This window comes from Fonsecaea erecta (genome assembly GCF_001651985.1).
Source record: "Fonsecaea erecta strain CBS 125763 chromosome Unknown Scaff4, whole genome shotgun sequence".
Classification (NCBI taxonomy): Eukaryota; Fungi; Ascomycota; class Eurotiomycetes; order Chaetothyriales; family Herpotrichiellaceae; genus Fonsecaea; species Fonsecaea erecta.
The window spans coordinates 3364519-3382823 of NW_017387247.1; the positions used below are offsets into that span (position 1 = coordinate 3364519).

Consider the following 18305-nt stretch of genomic DNA (forward strand, 5'->3'; position numbering starts at 1 on the left):
ATCAGGCAAAGCACACGATGGCGCTGCTCGTATTTCGGATTCGCTAGCCCATCACGCCATCCTGATTGCCGCTGGGCCGGTGTTTGTGCGTCTGCGGTGACATGGCGCCATCCATCAGTATAACAGTTGGTGAGGCCCTGAGAGGAGTTAAATTGAACTTCGACTGCTTTGTCGAGATGGTTTCCTCATGCAGCCTGCATAACGAGAAAGGGAAGACACGCAGAGAGTATATTGGTGAGGAAGATTCTGGATAGGAGGATAGGAGATGGTCGCGTTGGGCCGGTACCTGGACTTCCTCTCTGCCTCTCTCTCTCTCTGTGCCTCACCCACCCACTCTCTCAGGGAGAGATATTCACTTTCGAGTAAGGAAAATCAAAGGATATATTTTTGTGAACCCGACTTTCCTTCAACTTTCTGACTTGGATTCGAATTCCAGCTCGATTGTGGTGGTAACATCGGCTTGTCTTAATATCATTTGGTCTTCCAGTGTCTGCTCTATCTCTCCCTCCCTCCTAGTTAGTGGAGGAGATGACGGCAGAGACAAAGGGTGTGACTTGCAACGAGAGACTACATACGATGACACTCAACAACAAACAGCACGCCAACACCCCCTTCTGCCCCCCAAAAAACCTCCCGAAGTGATGGCCGCAAGGCCTGGCCCGGAGTGGTTTCTCTCAAGTCGAACCCTACTCAGCTGGGTTCGATTTGAGAGTTTTTGTTGCCTATGAAGGGGGTATTTTTTGCGACCTGTGTGTGCATGAAAAGGGGTGATTGTGTGTGCATATATCAACTAGGTGATATATGTGAACTGCCTCACTCGGTCAGGGCATTTTTTCTGCTGGTTCCGCCTACACCTCATCTTCTGTTGTATGCGGAAAGGTTGTAACTGCTTGTCTTTGCATTTGCTTCGTCCTCAATTGCTCGTACCACCAGGGCCTTCACCTGCTCCTCGAGCCTGTAGCCTCTTGAGCCGATAAATGACATTGTGACGCATGTCCATCCTCAACACCTCCTCACTCACTACTGCTGCCAGACAGTGAGTATACACACAATTGTAAAACCTCGTGTGGCATAGTCTTCCTGTCAGTTTCACGATGTCATATCTGCGTCGGGCTCCATATTCGAACAACCCATGTTTCCCGCGACGAGTCCCCAAAGACGATGACAGGCAGTAAAATGATATGGACCGAGAACTTTTTTCATCTCGTAAGACCTCGTAACTATTATACAACGCGCTTGACCTGTGACGTAGACAGCCGTCAGCCAAAGTTTCCCACTTTTGTGTGTAATTTTTGGTCCAGCCAGAAGCAAATTCATAGTGTCCCGCTCCAACAAAATCCAACCAGGCTCAAAGGAGGCGCGAAAACCATGGGATCACGGAAGGGGTCGGCTATTCACCTCGAAGAACCGCTTCAGCCACCATACTTGGAACACTCCTTCTCCTATCAGCACACCCAGTTGGAATATCGACCACCATTTAACTCTTGAATTGGTGCTCTCGGCGGTGTTTCGGTGCGTTCGCTCACGGACGACGATGTAGGCCTGCTCGTCTTTCACCTGGGCGAGGAGGTCGGAGAGTTGGCGTACTAAGCGTGCAAAGTTCTGTTAGTTTCCTGCTGTGGTCTCAAGGCACCGCGGGAAAGCTGGCACGAACCTTCATTTTCCAGCGGATCCTGAGGCGCCTCAGATTCGGGAACGTAGACAATGCCGTGCACGTTGAAGGAGACTTCCTTGCTGTTGGCAGACCAATGCTCGTTGCTGAAGCAGTACACGTATTTCCCATCCATGCGGGCATCGAACGAGTAGTCGCCCGACGAGACGGAGTTGAGCTGTGTTTCATAAGAGCCTGAAGGATCCGTGATCTAGACGCATGCGCCGTCAATGGTCAGCCGGAGACGTCTCAATATCGCCATGGGCAAGACGGGCCGCTGTGAGGTATTGCATACGTAGAAATCAATCTCCAAGTTCCCAGCACCTCCAAATTCGCGGTCGCCGACTTGGAACGTCACCGTCATCTTGTCATCCTTGTGTAGTTCCTCGTGGAAACATTCTCTTGTGTGTGCTTTCAGAGCGATATTGTGTGCCAGGCCTGCCCCTATCCAACTCGCAAACGCGGCACAGGCTGCCGCTCTGCTGAACCGCATTCTTTTCGAGTCAGTCGAAATAAATCTCTCTGGCGAGGTTGAGAGGCGTATGTCAGGTAGGAAGGCGTGTTGGAGAGGTGTTGACGGCAGGATTGAGCAGGGCACGATTGAGATACACCATAGCCAAATAAAAGTGTCCTCAACCGACTCGGGCTTGAACTCCGCAGTTTTTGTCCTGACTTTCAGGGGTTGGGAAGATGGCCAATCAGATCTGTGCTTGGCATAATCTATACAGTGCGACTCACCCCCGTCGGCTTCTACCCCTATTGACACGTTAATGACCATCAAGGCGAGTATTTCACATATCTCCAGGCCTCTATTCTCGACGGGCATAGGACGATTTTGCGGGAAAAAAAAGCAGTCTCGTGCCCTTGAAGAGCTCAAAGGATGCCGACCGAGACCAGTCCCAAGGGTCTCACCAAGTCACCTCAGTCTAATTGAATCTAGCAGGCTTCCTCCCATCATCTGGAGGGATCTTCCGCACGGAGGCTGTGCCTCGCCTTCCCCTAAGGCGGAATCGGCATATAACGGCGAGAAATCACTCTCTGAGCCCGACTAATTGTGCTCTGGTTGCAACAACCGAACCACCTGAGCCGCCAAAACATGCTGGACATAAAATACTGTACTACGAAGAGCTCGGTATGGCTTTGAGTATATCAACCTTGAACTCCGTATGAAACCCAGTCCTTCTCTGAATATCTGTTAGGAGAATGATGGCCTCGTTCCTTCGGGTAACATCCTGGACGTGTTTTGCAGCATGAAAGACTGGCTGCATCATGACGACCTGCACACCATCAGGCATGTCTGACAGGGCAACATCGATGACGGTTTGAGCGTGTTGCTGTATCTGCTGCTCGAGAACTACGCCGGAAGTCTGCCTAGACGTTGTCGGGAGCGCCTGGGGACGGTGTGTGAGCAGAAAGACCTGACACACGTGATAGAAGCACAGGGCCGAAGCGAAACAAGATCTCGGAAACCAGTACCGGCGGCGGGACGCTCGGTCGAGATATTCTTGCCCCAGCAAGATTTTGGGGGCTTCTTGAATCCAGCTTTCCCATTCTTCGTGCAAGCATGACCATTGGTTGACCCATTTCTTGCCCCGCCGCAGGGGTTGCGAGCCAAAAATCAGGTGGATGACTTCGGCACATAGCCTTAGAGCGTCATTGCAGTACACGTCTTCGCCGACGTTCTCCGTATGGAGCAGATCTTGCTTCGGCCACCTTGTGGGATCCAGCATGGGTGGACGTTCCAAGTTTAGCGCTTGTCCAACCTCGTGGCGGGCATAGATCCAAAACGATGCACGCGTCATACGCTTCGGGGACTTGTACGCTTCCAGGGCTTCCACGAACGACTTGGCGCCCCGGAAATGACGGTGATAGTTGAGACCCGGGAAAGCTAGCAACTCATAGCTGCTCAGCAAAATGGTTGCCACCAGGGCATGCTCGGCGTTCATGGAAGCTTTCTCGAGTGTCGACCTCAACATGCTCAGACTCTCTCCGTAATGCTGCTCTGCCACCGGGGTCCACGTCTGCGGATCCGTGATCAGGCTGAGCTGACGGGCCGCAAGCGCACAGGTGGAGTTGAGTAATAGTGGCGACTGGGGTACTAATTGCAAGAGACCCTGTTGGTATGACAAAGAGCAGTCGAAAACATCCATCCATGTCGCTATCCCCGTTTCATAGGTTCTCAACAGGAAGGCCGTGCGTGGCGTGATCGACGCAGCCAGGAGAGGTAAACCAGCGCTGGGGACAGGCAACTCGGTCTGCTTTGCAGAGACAAACTTCAGCTTGTCGGACGCTGGTAGCAAGATCTCGTCTAACGCTGTAGTGCCCCAGGGTGCAGGGTTGCATGCCAGGCTATTTCCTCTAGTATCAGCCGCCGTGTTGTCGCGCGACACATTCAACGACTCAGAATACAAACTCGAGGGCTCCTGACGCTGGGAACTGAACCCGGGTTCTGCTCAAGTTAGCGATATGATCAAAGAAGACAACGGCGCTTATCATCAAAGACCACTGGACGAACCGTCTGGCCTCGGGTCGCTGCGGATACTCAAAGAGGTATTTTGAGGCAATGCATGGATAAAGTCGGGTTGACGACATGGCCGCCGTGCTTTGCGGCACACAGCGCAGATGGGTTTCTCCTCGTCACACTTCACATGACGGGCGCGACAGGTAAGACTATAGATCAAACGGCGTCAGCATGGGCGCTGCGGCTGTGCTCGGGACGCATACCAGCCTGTTGCAAGTGGTGTCAGTGTACGTATTGTTATGATGACACGAGAGGAGATGAGCTGAACGTACCACGTCGACTTCTTGCCTTAACCCCTCGCACAGGTTGTGATTCTCCTAGCATCCCCACATGAACATGTGTACTCCCTAGGTAAGTTATCCGTCTCTTGAGTTCAATCAAGCCTTTGTGCGCCCCTGTGAGGTGCTCTATTGGAACTAGCTACAATGAGCGGTAATCATATGTCTTGCTGTTCTGGGGCTGCTTGTCTTATAAGATATCCGGGGTATGTATTATTCCTAGCGCCTTGGCTATAACTCACAATAGAAACTAAACTATATCAGAACAAATGCATCCATGCAACGTCCCTGGATCCCCAACTTCTTGGTGAAAGCTGTAATGCGTATGAGAGGGTCGGAAGCGAACCGTCTACGTGCCAGAAGTGGTGACTAGGGAAGTAATAGTTTGCTAACCCAGACAGCATGAGACGGCACCAGAGGAGGGTTGAATACCCCATTCGACGACAAGAGATATGCCCCTGGTACGGTGATTCCAGGAGCAAGGAAGAAGCAACGGGGAGTGGTACTTGATCTATAGGAGGTTCACTTCTGTCTACTACACCTTACTCCCTCACACCGTCTAGCTACCACGTCAATCATCCTCTGCAGCACACCGACGTGATATCCTCAGCGGCAAGGCGCGTGGCCAGAGATTGAAACGCTCTTCCCACGTCAACTCCCAGTCCCTGTGCGGCAAGGCGAAATCGTACCGACGCATCAGTGTCGCTACGAGCATGAACTGCTCCATGTAGGTGATGTTCCTGCCGATGCAGCCTCGCGCCCCGGCGCTGAATGAGATGAAGTACTTCTGGATCTCCTTCGCCTCGTCCGCGAGCCATCGTTCCGGCACGAACTTTTCGGGCTCGGGAAACGCGACGGGATCCCGGTGCGCCACGTACGCCGGCACAGAGACCAGGGTGTCGCCGGCGATCCACTGGCCGGCGACCGTGGTCCCTTCGGCGGGCGTCTTGCGCTCCAGACCAAAAGCCACAGGCGGCGACAGGCGTAGGGACTCGTCAAGGCAGGCGCGGAGATATGGTAGATCCTTGACCGCGCCGTAGGAAGGGGCTATGGCCTCTCTCTGTATCAGGTAATGATCCAGCTCTTTTCGCAGTTTTTCGAGCTTGTCGGGGTTCTTGAGGAGATAGTACAGGACATGCGTCAACGCTATGGCGGTAGTGTCGGACCCGGCATTCACTGTACTTGTTAGACATTCTGTCGAGAGTAGAACAACGAGAAGGGGTGGCTCACTGAATACGCTGACCTCGGCCTCGATCTCACCGACTGGCAAGTTCGTCGCATTCCCCTGCTTGTCATGCCAGAGGGAGGCGAAGAAGTCATCCAGTTCTTCCCCCTCGATCTGTCTCCGCAAGCGATTCTGCACGAGCCGGCGCACAATGGCGTCGTAGCTAGTGTTGTTATCCTGCTCTTGTTGGAACTTCCGTGAGAACAACGGAACAACCCTTTTCAAGAGACCATACGCCCGGCTCGACCATACGATCGGGGCTATTGATCGCCCTAGCCCGTGGAGGCTGGCGATAAAGCTCACTTCACGAGTCATCCCGTTCTTTTCCAGTGCTAGGACCTTGTCGTGGCCAGCCTCGAGCATCCCAAGGTGCTCGCTCAGAGCAATATCTGCAATGGCTTCGACCGTGAAGAGATTCGTCCACTTCCGCAAGTCGACCACGGTGGTGTCAGCATTACTCTTCTCGAGGCTGGGGACACAAAAACGATCCAATTGTGCCACGAGCCTCTCACACTTGTCGACGATTTTCCATTCCCACGCCTCGAGATGCTTGGTTGCGAATGCAGCAGCCAAGCGCCTCCGTTTTGCTGCATGCTCTTGCTTGTCCACGCTGTCCAGAATGCTCCGGTGCTCACCAGCAGGTGTGGAGTACATGTCGCCTTTGGAGCAGAGGGTGCCGTGTCCGTAGATGTCTCTGATCGCTCGCAAGTCTGCGAAGGAAAGAGCGTTTGGACCCAGGCGGACGACCTTATGCTGGCGGTGTGCTGCCATCAGCTCACGCGTTCGGAACGCATCTCCACGCCAAAGATGAATAATGTACCCTAGGTTGGTGATGCCGCAAAGGAAGTTGAGATTATGATACCTCCGAAGTCCTTTGGAATCCCAGAGATAGATCGCGACGTGCTCCACGACCAAGAAGAGGAGGAGAACGGCCAGGCATCCAGGGACAAGCAGCAGGAAAATCATTTTTGAGGAGTTATCTGGAGACAGAAAAGGAGATACAGTGATTTTTTGCTGTTAGTGAAAGTGATCTTTGGAGAGCATTGCTGTTATATGTTTGCTCCGAAGCATTCTGAAAAGGCAGACAAGACGTAAGTGTAACCACCACCGTGGTCTGCGCCTGAACGTCAAAGAGATCTCCCCTCCCACAGACCCCAGCGACGACATCTCTCTCCCCCCAGACCGCTAGGAATTCCTTTTTGAGAATACCTGGCGAGAACTCGGTGTCTGATTGCAACTATCCACTTCCTGACCATGTGATTGGCCTAGAACGAGGCCAGAAACCCCACAATACGAATCGATCGTCTATATAGCCGTATTAGGCAGTTTACACGAGTATTTCTCCCTCCGTTTGTGCTTGAGCTTGCCTAGCCTCGGGTCTCCGTTAAACATTCACCTAGCTGATCTAACGGCGGGGAGTGGCCTGACGGGTCCGCCTCCATAGGGAAGACTTTCTTTGCTCCAGGAGAAGCCATGGCCGACCGGGTAAGTGCCTGGAAATGGAGTAATTGCCTAAACTTTGAGAGACACTGGCCGCTGACAGAGTTGGTGGTGCTCCAAAACCTTCAAACGCTACTTTAAAGCCAACCCATTACTAGATCGAGGCTGCTCTGACGACTAAATGCCCGTTATGGGAAATATTGCCGTGCATTCTTCGTGCTTAGGCTTATGCTGCAGAAGTCTAGTCCCATGCCTGCTCGGGATGCAGGTGGACTTACACTATTATGGGTGTTCTCGGACACGAGATTTCTCCATATGGGGACTCCACGAAAAGTAGAGACGTGCAGAAAGTATATATACACTCTGAGCGACTTCAGCAATTTGGAGGTTGGCCTGTGGTCTTTCCTTGAGCATCCCTCAGAGCACAAGATCGACAATGGCGAACAAACTCGATCAAGTGGTGGCCCACGAAGAGCATCATTCGTAAGTTTTTTTTCCTATCTAATACAACCTAGTTGCAGCATCTAATGAGGACTGTACAGGGATGGTAGTGACATCGAGAAGAGTCTACGTGCGAATGGCCCCGGTATCGACCTCAATCACAACACTGCTGCAAAGTGAGCCTTGAACAATGCCACATTCCCCGGGGTGTTCGATCTGCTCACAAATTTCAGGATCACAAACCCGCTCGCCGGCATTCCTGCAGAGGAGTTGCTCCAAGATGTGAAGAGTTTTGCGCAAAGAAATGACCTGGTCGACATTCTCCCTCTCCTCGAAAAGGGCGCATTGGTCGCTCAAGATCCTGCTGCCTTTGACACCGTTGCCGGCATCGCCGACGACGAAAGGACAGCCCTTCAAGACGAAATTTTGCGCAAATGGCGCCAGCCGTGGACCTTGTATCTCACCATCGCACTGTGCTCTATCGGCGCCGCAGTACAAGGCTGGGATCAGACTGGATCCAACGGGGCCAACTTGTCCTTCCCTACCGAGTTTGGCATTCCAGACTCTGCCGGTTCCCCCAACGCCGCTCGAAACCAGTGGATTGTCGGGGTGGTTAATTCGGCTCCGTATATGGCCTCGGCCTTGTTCAGCTGCTGGCTGTCCGATCCTCTGAACAATTGGCTGGGACGACGTCCTGTCATCTTCGTCGCGGCCATTTTCTGCTGCTTCTCGGTCATTGGCTCCGCTGTCACTCAAACATGGGAGCAGCTCTTTGTGACGAGACTTCTTCTCGGGGTAGGAATGGGACTCAAGGGATCAACCATCCCCATCTTTGCTGCTGAGAATACACCTGCTCCAATTCGAGGCGCGGTAAGCTCTCTTGACCATCATCTCTGCCTTTTATCCCTGCCTCGTCTTCCTAATTCACACCCGATACACGCACCAGACGGAAAGTCTTTTGCGTGACCACACTAATGAGTCTACAGCTTGTGATGTCTTGGCAACTCTGGACTGCTTTCGGGATCTTCCTCGGCTGTGCCGCCAACATGGCGGTGAAAGATGTCGGTCGCATCGCATGGCGCTTGCAGCTGGGCTCGGCCTTCATTCCAGCCGTACCGCTGTGGGCATTTATATTCCTGGTGCCAGAGTCTCCTCGGTACTATATCAAGAAGCAGATGTACCGCAAAGCCTACAACTCTCTTGTACGTCTCCGCAATACCGAGTTGCAGGCTGCTCGGGACTTGTACTACATCAGCTACCAGATCAAGCTGGAGAGAGAGCTTCTCGGTGCCCATTCATCCTCCTACTTGCGCAGATTCACCGAGCTCTTCACCATTCCGCGCATCAGACGCTCTACCCTCGCGTCCTTTGTGGTCATGATTGGCCAACAACTTTGCGGTATCAATATCATTGGTAAGAGAACGTCCTTTTGTATATTTGTCGTTGGATCATGTGTTTAATAACTGAGTAGCCTTCTATTCTTCAACTATATTTGCGCAGGCAGGTGCTTCGGTGACAGGCGCCCTGGCTGCATCACTGGGGTTTGGCCTGGTAGCCTTCGTCTTCGCGTGGCCGGCGGTGTTCACAATCGACACCTTTGGTCGTCGATCGCTTCTGCTATTTACCTTCCCGCAGATGGCGTGGACCTTGTTGGCTGCTGGATTCTGTTACTGGATCCCGTCGGAAAGCAAGGCTCACGTTGGACTGGTGGCGCTCTTCGTCTACATCTTCACGGCATTTTACTCCTGCGGAGAAGGCCCTGTGCCTTTCACCTACACAGCAGAAGCCTTTCCACTATCTCACCGAGGTGTGTACCCAGCTTTTCGTCCCCGGCTATCTCCTTCAGGGGAGATTAATTGCTAACGTCCTGCAGAGGTTGGTATGGCGTGGGGTGTAGCGACATGTTTCTTCTGGTCCACGGTTCTGAGTCTGACATTTCCTCGAATGCTGGGCGCTTTGACTCCTCAGGGGGCTTTTGGTTTCTATGCGTGAGTAATGCTCTCTGTTAGAGACACAAATTCCTGTTGCTGACTGCTGAAAAGCGCTTTGAACATTGTGGCATTCGTGATGATATTCCTGTGGGTTCCAGAAGTGAGTCAATTCAACCATTTTTCCTGCGCGCACGGGCCATGAAAGAGAGAAAACTAATAATTCGCCTCCAAAAGACCAAGCAGCGAACTCTCGAAGAGCTGGACCACATATTTGCCGTCCCTACACGAAGACACATGGCATACCAGCTCAAGCAAACCCTCCCATACACCGTCAAGCGCTACATCTTGTTCAAGAAAGACGTCAAGCTCGAGCCCTTGTATCACTTTGACAGAAATCTCGCTGATGGACAGGCACTGCGCGATCGATTGCGTCACTAGGTTGTGTGTGAGGGCGAGGATTGTAATATCGACGAAACCCGCGAAAATGGTAAGGCGTAGGAGGAGTAGAGCACCTGGTAGAGCCAGTATACTGCTCTCTCCCTGCCGTTTTCCACGGCCAGAGGCATATTGACAATGACTTCTTTATGTTGAGATTGGTTTGGCACGTCGACGGAAGAAAAGAAGAAAGCGAAACCTCAAGAGTCGACGCTTGAAGGAACAGAAAAGGTCTTTGGGCAGGGTGTACATATCTGGTGTAAGATGGCTCAGCTCCGATATCCATGGTCAATCAATCAGAGGATTGTTATGGCACCTATCAGCAGCTGAAGTTTCATGCCCTCGATTCTCCATTGTATTCTTCTTAGGGTATGAACACTGCTGAGGTCTACAGGCCTCGAAAAATAAGCTCATGGTAAAGATTCCGGAGCTGACCATAGCAACCTCATGCTAGAAGGAGGTCAAGGTAGAGTCCAACACGCTTTGGTTGATTATAGAGCCCATGCTACAGCCTATGCCGCGCCCGGAATGGCACTTTGGGCGAATGGGTGGAATTCCACACGGAACTGCGCCTGATTGCCCAAAAGATTCTAGCGACAGGGCGTTTCTAGGGCGAATTTCGCGTTTTCACGGCAAGGTGCCCCGACATCCAGCTTCCAAAGAAGGCATACGTATGAAGACCAGCCATGCAAAGACCAGACATTTGGAGAGAATCAGCCGCTCGATACACAAAACTAGCGTCGGCCAGACGCCGCGCGGGTTGAGGGGCCTTGATTTTCTGGGGTTCTGGAGGATCGTGGTTTTGCGGACTGGGGGGGCCGGTTTATTGTCCAGAATCTCATAACTAGACGATATATCGGCGTCGTCGAGAGAGGACGTTGCCGAGTGATACAGGCTATTCCCGTTGTAATACGAGCGCAACCGATCGCCTTTCACAGATATTGGATTAAGGTTATTGGGTCTTCCGGCAAGTTTACTCATTTGGGATAAATAGCCAGAGCACCTGTAGACGTCTACATCGTACTCCCTCCGATCCCCGTCGCCTTTTGTCGCTAGCAACGCATGCGTGACCGGCTTGGGCTGAACCATTCTCGAAAAACAATCAACTCTTCCTTGACTTGGACTGCGGCACGATGCTCTTCACTCCCTTTATTCTTTGAGCGGCAGGACTAGAGTCACGGCGAGACGATGGGGTACAGGCGGCATGTCACGAAAGTATCCCTCCCAGGACAGGTAGAGACTGGGATCCCCTGGGGTCCGGCACCCCATAGATTGGGATGGCAATCCCCCCATGGGGTCAAGGTATATATAACAGCGTCGACCACAAGAGCCTCTCTCTAGAGTCAGTCTCCCGCCCTGCCTAACCTCTAACCCTTAGAATTGGTGTCTTACCTCAGCTTCTCCTTCTGGAAATACCATACTTGGTCAACCCGACTTTGAAGTAGGGCGTCTATTCGTCCCGCGAACTGCTTGATTATGAAGCTGTCGTTGAAGAAACCCGTGGACTCGGCTGGGTCTTCGGGCGCCGCAATCTTGGTTGGCATATTTGTTGCATTTGGGGGCGTCTTGTTTGGGTACGGCGTTGAGACCTGTCTCCCTTTATTACGATGTTTCTGACAATGATGGCACAGATATGACACTGGCACTATCAGCGGCATCCTCGCCATGAAATACTGGAAAAACACATTTTCCACCGGCTACGTCGATGACACTGGAGAACTCAACATCACAGCCAGTCAGACGTCGGAAATAGTGTCAATTTTGTCAGCTGGCACGTTCTTCGGAGCGCTACTTGCGGCTCCAGTTGCCGACACCTTGGGTCGACGCTGGGCTCTGATGGTCGACAATGTTATATTCACTTTCGGAGTCATCCTGCAGACCGTTTCGACGGCAATCCCCTTGTTTGTTGCGGGAAGGTTTTTTGCAGGTTTGGGAGTCGGCATGCTGTCGACCACGATCCCATTGTACCAATCAGAAACAGCCCCAAAATGGCTCCGTGGCACGATCGTGGGCGCGTATCAACTGTGTATCGCCATCGGACTGTTCGTGGCGGCGATTGTCCTAAATGCTACCAAGGGGAGGAACGACACCGGATGTTACCGGATTCCAATTGCCGTTCAATTCGCTTTTGCATTGTTTCTCGCCGGTGGCCTGCTGGTACTACCAGACACCCCTCGCTACTACGTCAAGAAATCGCGAGAGGATCTTGCAGCTAAATCTCTCGGTCGCCTGCGTCGTCTCCCCGTCGATCACCCCGCCATCATCGCGGAGGTCTCCGAGATTCGAGCTAACCACGACTACGAGTTATCGATAGGAAAGTCCAATGTGGTTGATTGCTTCCGTCCGCCTTTGCTCAAGCGGCTCTTGACAGGTTGTGGCCTGCAAGCCCTTCAGCAGCTCACCGGTGTCAACTTCATTTTCTACTACGGCACGTCTTTCTTTCAAAGGTCAGGTATCTCCAATGCCTTCACAATCTCTGTCATCGTCAACGTCGTCAGTGTCTGCACCACGCTTCCCGGCCTTTATCTGGTCGAAAAATGGGGTCGTCGTCCGTTACTTCTGTTCGGGGCAGCTGGAATGGCGATGTGCCAACTCATTATCGCGTCGGTCGGCACTGCTCGACCCACAGATCCTGCTTCAAATCAAGTCTTGATCGCGTTTGTTTGCATTTACGTCTTCTTCTTCTGCTCGTCATGGGGCCCGGTTGCCTGGGTGGTGACAGGAGAGATATTCCCTCTTAAGGCGCGCGCCAATTGCCTCGCCCTCACCACTGCGTCGAATTGGCTTCTCAACTTGGCCATTGCCTATGCCACACCCTACATGGTCAATCCAGGCACAGGGAATGCAAATCTCCAAGCCAAGGTCTTTTTTGTCTGGGGCGGCTTCTGCTTGTTGTGTCTGGCTTTTGTCTACTTCTGCATCTACGAAACCAAGGGCCTTTCTCTCGAGCAGGTGGACGAGCTCTACCTCCAAATTCGGCATGCGTGGCAGTCCCACGAGTATGATGGCACCCTGGTACATGGCGACGTGCTCGAATTGAAGATATCTGGAGTTCACCCGACGAAGCCACGTTCTGTCACCCATGTCGAGGATTCGAGCTGCTAGGTGAACCAAAAGAAGGAATGCATGCAGGGGCCAATACCAAGCACTTCCCATTGACCCGTGCACGCCCACCATTTACATAAAGGCACGCAATATAAGGAGACACTATATGAGGAGGCTCGAATGCAGAGCGGAAAAAAGGACCAACACACCACTTCAGAGAATGGCTCAGTCTCTCTCTGACTCAGCTCAAGATGCCGTCTCCTTGCCATGTAGCAATGTTAGTAGCATATGAGTCGGCTCAAGTTGGCAACTTATAGACACCTAAAGTCTTATTCTTAGCTCAGAGTAAGTACGGGTATACTCGAATTTATTTACTTAGATCACCAGCCCTACCACGGTATTTCATAGCTTGGCGGTTGACCGTCATCGGCAGTGTGTTTAACTTGTAACTGTATCTCTCCCCGGCAACCGTGACATTGACATCGTATCATTAACGTGACACATTCACTACCAGTTATCTCGCTGAGGCTTGTGATAATGTGAAATGGTAACAATAGACTTCCCGCGCCATTCTTTTGTTTCCTTTATTCATTCCATCATATCAATTCCTCCATTTTGTCTTCACCGCGATTCCAAGGGCTGTGACGAGTGCTTCAACGCGACAACGCCTTCACTGCCGCCACAATGTCTTTTACCATGTGGTATACCAAGCCTGATGGCCGAAAAATCCCAATCCGAATGTCGATCTGGGACGCCATGAAAGGTGTTCCGGACCCGAAGCCGAGAAAACCAAAGCCGGTAAGAAAACCTAACCAGCACGTCACATGCTGTGTCGCAGATCTAAGGGGCATCTGCATTGCGCAGAGATTACTGATGACTATCTCTAGTGCTCTTGCTGTGGAAAAGCCCATGCCAAGGATATGTGCAAGGAGGATGGCAAAGGTGAAGAGAAGAAAGATGACCATGACAGGGACAAGAACAAGAGTGGCCACGAGAACACAAAGGGAAAGGACAAGAACGTCGACTCTGATCTTACCGAGGACGATCGTATCATACTGCGCATGAAAGGCGAGAACCCGGAAGCCCAGTGGAAAGACATCCTCGCACAGACCAAGCACTTCAACCATGTGGGCGAGCTCAAGTCACGCTGGAAACACATCAGCCACCGACTGGAAGCGGGAAACAGGAACCATATCGACGAGGACAAGAAGGACAAAGATGTTGAGAGGAAAGAGAGAATCAAGAGGTATCGCGAAGAAGGCCTGAAGAGGAAAGCCGAAAGAGAAGCTGCTCAAGCCAGAAAGGAGGAAGAGGAGAAGAAGAAAGTGGAGGAGCAGACAGACGATAGCACCAAATCTGACGAGAAGGTATGCCCGCCACCAAAAGGGCTTTAACCAACCTCCCGATTGGACTGACTGTACTCAGCACAACAACAACAAGCCCACAACTCCAAACGGTAACGCACAGAAGCCCGGCTCATCGCCCCACAGTCTCAAAGAGTGGGCTGACACCTACGACAAGAAGAAATGGCAAATCATGGCGTCGAAACACTATGACAAGACGGGGGAGCGCATCACACCCGCCCAAGCTCGAAAGCTGGCGGAGGCACCATGAAGTTGAGATACACAAGAGCCCGCAAATCTCCAAAGAAATCTCGATACAACAAGGCTGGCCAGAGCAACTTGGACAGGGAAATTCCTCCAAATACGCTAGAATGCTTGGATATTGGTCTCGAGGATATCATATGCCCGCAGTCGCCTGCCTTGGTCTCTAGAGGAGCTGATAGATAGGAGATGATCGATACCGTCTCCTGACCCTTTGATAAATGCATGAATGAAACCAGGTTTCCTTCTCCCGTCATCCTTCCAGCCATTGCATTGATCTTCGTGGCAGGAGAAGCCAAGACTTCGCGAGGCTAACACCCTCCTTTTTCCTCCTTCAACACACTTCATACACCAGGATCAAACAATTACACCACACTAGTTACAGTTGACATCTCTCGAGAGAAAAGACACAGGTCCAGACCCGATGTTGGCATCCTCCACACCTCCACTTGCCCATAAAGATTGCGGGGGGACAAGACACGACGATCCGCGTATCCTTTCAGGCTGAATTCCGGCATTTCTCAAACCCTCCTCCATCCGTCGACGCCGCTATGATGAACTTCCCAATACGTTGACGCCTCAACATCAATGACGCGGAGTCGAGCCATTGATTTGTCCCAGCTCTCCCCAGCACCGTTCAAATGCCGTATGCACATGATGGGGTTCCTGTTCACCGTCTGTCGTTATTGGGCCGGATCGAAGGCTTCTCTGTTCCTGGACGGTCTTGTCCTACCCGAACAGGCTTCCGCGTTAGATTTGGACGACGCTGTGGCTGCTCCCATGACGTTGAACAGCTCGAGTCTGCAGGAAGCCAGGTCCGGCTCTTCCAGAGGATGAAGGGAAGGAAAAAAAAAGGCAAAATGGAGGTGCTCAGACTCCGCAGGCAAACTGGTATAAAAGGGCTCGGCTACTCTCTCGACCTTGTTCAACCCCTCGACCAAAAAACAGCTCTTGATACAAGTAGGATCACTCCTTCAAGATGAAGCTCTCCTCCATTCCCGGGCCTCTTGTCCTGGGTGCCTCTCTTTTCGTCTCGTCAACCATCAGCTCAGCTGTCCCTCGACAGAGCAACAGCAGGCCATGGTCGATTGAGAATTTCAACTCTCTCCTCACGTTCGGTGACAGCTATACTGATGAGTCTCGCCTGGGATGGTTCATCAACCACAATGGCTCTGCCCCACCGGCTGGCACTTTGTTGCCAGAGACATTCAGTGCACCCAGTGGTGGGCGGACCTGGCCTAGATATGTGGTACAGTACACCGGATCGACCGTGCAGGGCAAATGGACTCCTCAGATGACGCTGTATGACTATGCTGTCTCAGGGGCTGTCTGCTCCAACAACATCACGCCGAGGTTCGTCCGGTCAAATTCACGTTTCCTTTGCTTGTGAATGCCTCTCTGATAAGACTCCTTCTCCAGATGGTTCCCAGCGATCGACGCGCCCTTCCCCTCCGTTCTCGAGTACGAAGTCCCGGCCTTCGTGGCTGATATCCCGACGACACGAGTCAATTCCACACCGGCCGTTCAACTCTTTACGCCAAATTTGACGGCCCAGGACGCCGTCTACGCTCTGTGGATTGGGACTAACGATCTCGGCGTGTACGCGTTCCTCACCGACTCGCAAATCCCTGGCAAGGTGCTCTCCGATTATACGTCGTGCGTCTACAGCGTCTTCGACAAGCTCTACGCCAGCGGCGCCCGGCACTTTGTGCTCATGAATACCGCTCCACTGAACCTGGCGCCGCTGTACGCCAACGACTCGCTCCACGGTGTCGGCCCCAATCAGTACTGGGCCAACAAGACGACCAATCACACCGAGATCGCGTACACCATGCAGCAGTTCACCACCACGGTCAACAACGTCTTCAAGTATCAGACCCCCTACGAGCTCCTAGTGGCCAACCGCTACCCGGGCGCCCATTTCGCCCTTTTCGACACCCACTCGCTCATAACCGACATCTACAATGCCCCCGCCATGTACTTGAACGGCACAGGTGTGGTCAAGGGCGGCGAGTGCGTCTGGGGCTACGAGAATCACTGTACCGTGGACCAGAAGACCTGTGTGAAGAGACAGAACGGCACGAATCCCGATGGGTATCTGTGGTTTGACGAGTTGCATCCCAGGTGAGTCATTGTATTTTTGATCTATTTGTCCGTGTTCTGTCCTCGGCGTCTCCCCTCACTTTTCCCACCATGGGAAGTCAGGGGAGTGTGGAGGCATAGGAGACATAACCTTCGGGTTTTGAGACCTTCAGAGACAAATGACTAACACAAGCATGCCTGCACGCAGCGAACAAACCGACCGGATCATCGCGCGGAATTTCGTCCAAGTTCTGAACGGCACGTCCAAGTATGCCACATACTATTGAGCAAATGAGCTCCATTCTGCGGTTACATGGATGGCAGGGCGTTGATTGGCATGGTACGGCCTCCGGGGGAATGTAGGATGGACACCGGACCGCGTGGTTTGGAATGGTATTTATGGTGCGTGTGATTTGACATGATACGATATGCTGTAGGGCGATGGGTGGTGACGTGGATGCAACTGCTTGCCGCGAAGGGCATGCATGATCTCCCGTCGACCAGACTGAATGGAACTGTACGAAGAAACGAAGATGACCGACACCAGTCGCCAAAAAGGTTCCTGGCCTCTCAATCCTGGATCCCTCAAACGATGCGTCGCGCACCATATACCCGAATGTGGAAGAAGATGCATGCTGCTGTCCTGGAGGAAAGGGGAAGCTTGATCCGCCGAGAGCGCTGGCCACGACGATACGGTCGACGACAAGTCACAAATGACAACTCACACGTGCGCTCCTCCGTTGTGTTCCTCATTTACTTCCGCCCCTGTCATGGCATACCTACCAATCCTTTCTAATAGATAAGACATGGCGCACTGTGTGCCAAGACGGAAATGCACCGGGGAGGGGAGGAGAGGGAATTGGAAAGCCCCCGAACGCGGTCTACCCATGCCGCCAAGCAGTCATACCTGCACACACACACACACACACACAGCCAGCCAGCCAGTCAATCAGCCAGCCAACGACTAGTTCGAACGACAGACAGGCAGAAGAATATGCAAATGGGCACACGCAGACATGCAGACATATGGGTAGGTGGGAGGGTGGACAGAGGGACAGATAACAAAAAAAACCCGCGACAAACATCATTAAGGCCGCCACACAAAAAAAGCCCGAACGAAGGCGGAGGAGGAAGCGGGATTGTGGCGCGATAATATGCCACAGTGTCGTTCGGAGGATTCAAACAAGCAGGCAGGGGCGGCGGAGTTGCCGAAAACAGCTAGCCAACGATTCATTCGCAGCTCAAGTGGTATGTCTATGATTAGAATATTATCTGCCTGCTTCGTGGCGCTTTCGGTTGGGCCTTTTTCACACACACACACACACACACAGACAGAGAGAGAGAGAGAGAGAGAGAGAGAGAGAGATGAGGGTGCGAAAGGGAGAGTGGTCAAGAAGGTTTCTTCGTTGACGGGCCATAAGAGACAGTATAACTCTTCTAGCTATTTATCCTAGGCCTTTCTTGTGGTTTTGTATTTTTGGTCGTTGGTAACATGCACGCTGTAAAGCTCCATAAAGCCTGAGCTCATATTGTGGCTGTAGTACAGTTCTGGTCCATTTCAGTTCCAGACTCCTTCCTCCCTGCTTTGCGCCTCCCATCAACATAGAGTAAGCTTGTCCCGCGCCATGAAACACAGACACCCACACCCACAC

The 18305-nt window shown here is 52.4% G+C and overlaps 6 protein-coding genes across 6 annotated transcripts; 4 read left to right on the top strand and 2 right to left on the bottom strand.

Moving 5' to 3' along the window:
* Nucleotides 1-1390: 1390 nt before the first annotated feature.
* AYL99_05979 (hypothetical protein) lies at nt 1391-2144 on the bottom strand (the record flags this gene model as incomplete). The annotated part of the gene is made up of 4 exons (XM_018837489.1): nt 1391-1398; nt 1455-1586; nt 1655-1862; nt 1947-2144. 4 exons carry the CDS (start codon nt 2142-2144, stop codon nt 1391-1393), a joined length of 546 nt encoding a protein of 181 aa, XP_018694342.1.
* Nucleotides 2145-2769: 625 nt separating this feature from the next.
* AYL99_05980 (hypothetical protein) lies at nt 2770-6641 on the bottom strand (the record flags this gene model as incomplete). The annotated part of the gene is made up of 3 exons (XM_018837490.1): nt 2770-4100; nt 5048-5626; nt 5681-6641. The coding sequence occupies 3 exons, from the start codon at nt 6639-6641 to the stop codon at nt 2770-2772; spliced, it is 2871 nt and encodes a 956-aa protein (XP_018694343.1).
* Nucleotides 6642-7551: 910 nt separating this feature from the next.
* On the top strand, nt 7552-9925 carry AYL99_05981 (hypothetical protein; the record flags this gene model as incomplete). Its single annotated transcript, XM_018837491.1, has 8 exons — nt 7552-7598; nt 7658-7732; nt 7790-8426; nt 8543-8969; nt 9028-9363; nt 9430-9544; nt 9599-9647; nt 9722-9925. The coding sequence occupies 8 exons, from the start codon at nt 7552-7554 to the stop codon at nt 9923-9925; spliced, it is 1890 nt and encodes a 629-aa protein (XP_018694344.1).
* Nucleotides 9926-11398: 1473 nt separating this feature from the next.
* AYL99_05982 (hypothetical protein) lies at nt 11399-13027 on the top strand (the record flags this gene model as incomplete). Its single annotated transcript, XM_018837492.1, has 2 exons — nt 11399-11496; nt 11554-13027. 2 exons carry the CDS (start codon nt 11399-11401, stop codon nt 13025-13027), a joined length of 1572 nt encoding a protein of 523 aa, XP_018694345.1.
* Nucleotides 13028-13651: 624 nt separating this feature from the next.
* AYL99_05983 (hypothetical protein) lies at nt 13652-14581 on the top strand (the record flags this gene model as incomplete). The annotated part of the gene is made up of 3 exons (XM_018837493.1): nt 13652-13765; nt 13855-14334; nt 14393-14581. The coding sequence occupies 3 exons, from the start codon at nt 13652-13654 to the stop codon at nt 14579-14581; spliced, it is 783 nt and encodes a 260-aa protein (XP_018694346.1).
* A 969-nt stretch (nt 14582-15550) lies between these two features.
* Nucleotides 15551-16940, top strand: AYL99_05984 (hypothetical protein; the record flags this gene model as incomplete). Its single annotated transcript, XM_018837494.1, has 3 exons — nt 15551-15924; nt 15991-16695; nt 16862-16940. 3 exons carry the CDS (start codon nt 15551-15553, stop codon nt 16938-16940), a joined length of 1158 nt encoding a protein of 385 aa, XP_018694347.1.
* Nucleotides 16941-18305: the final 1365 nt, after the last annotated feature.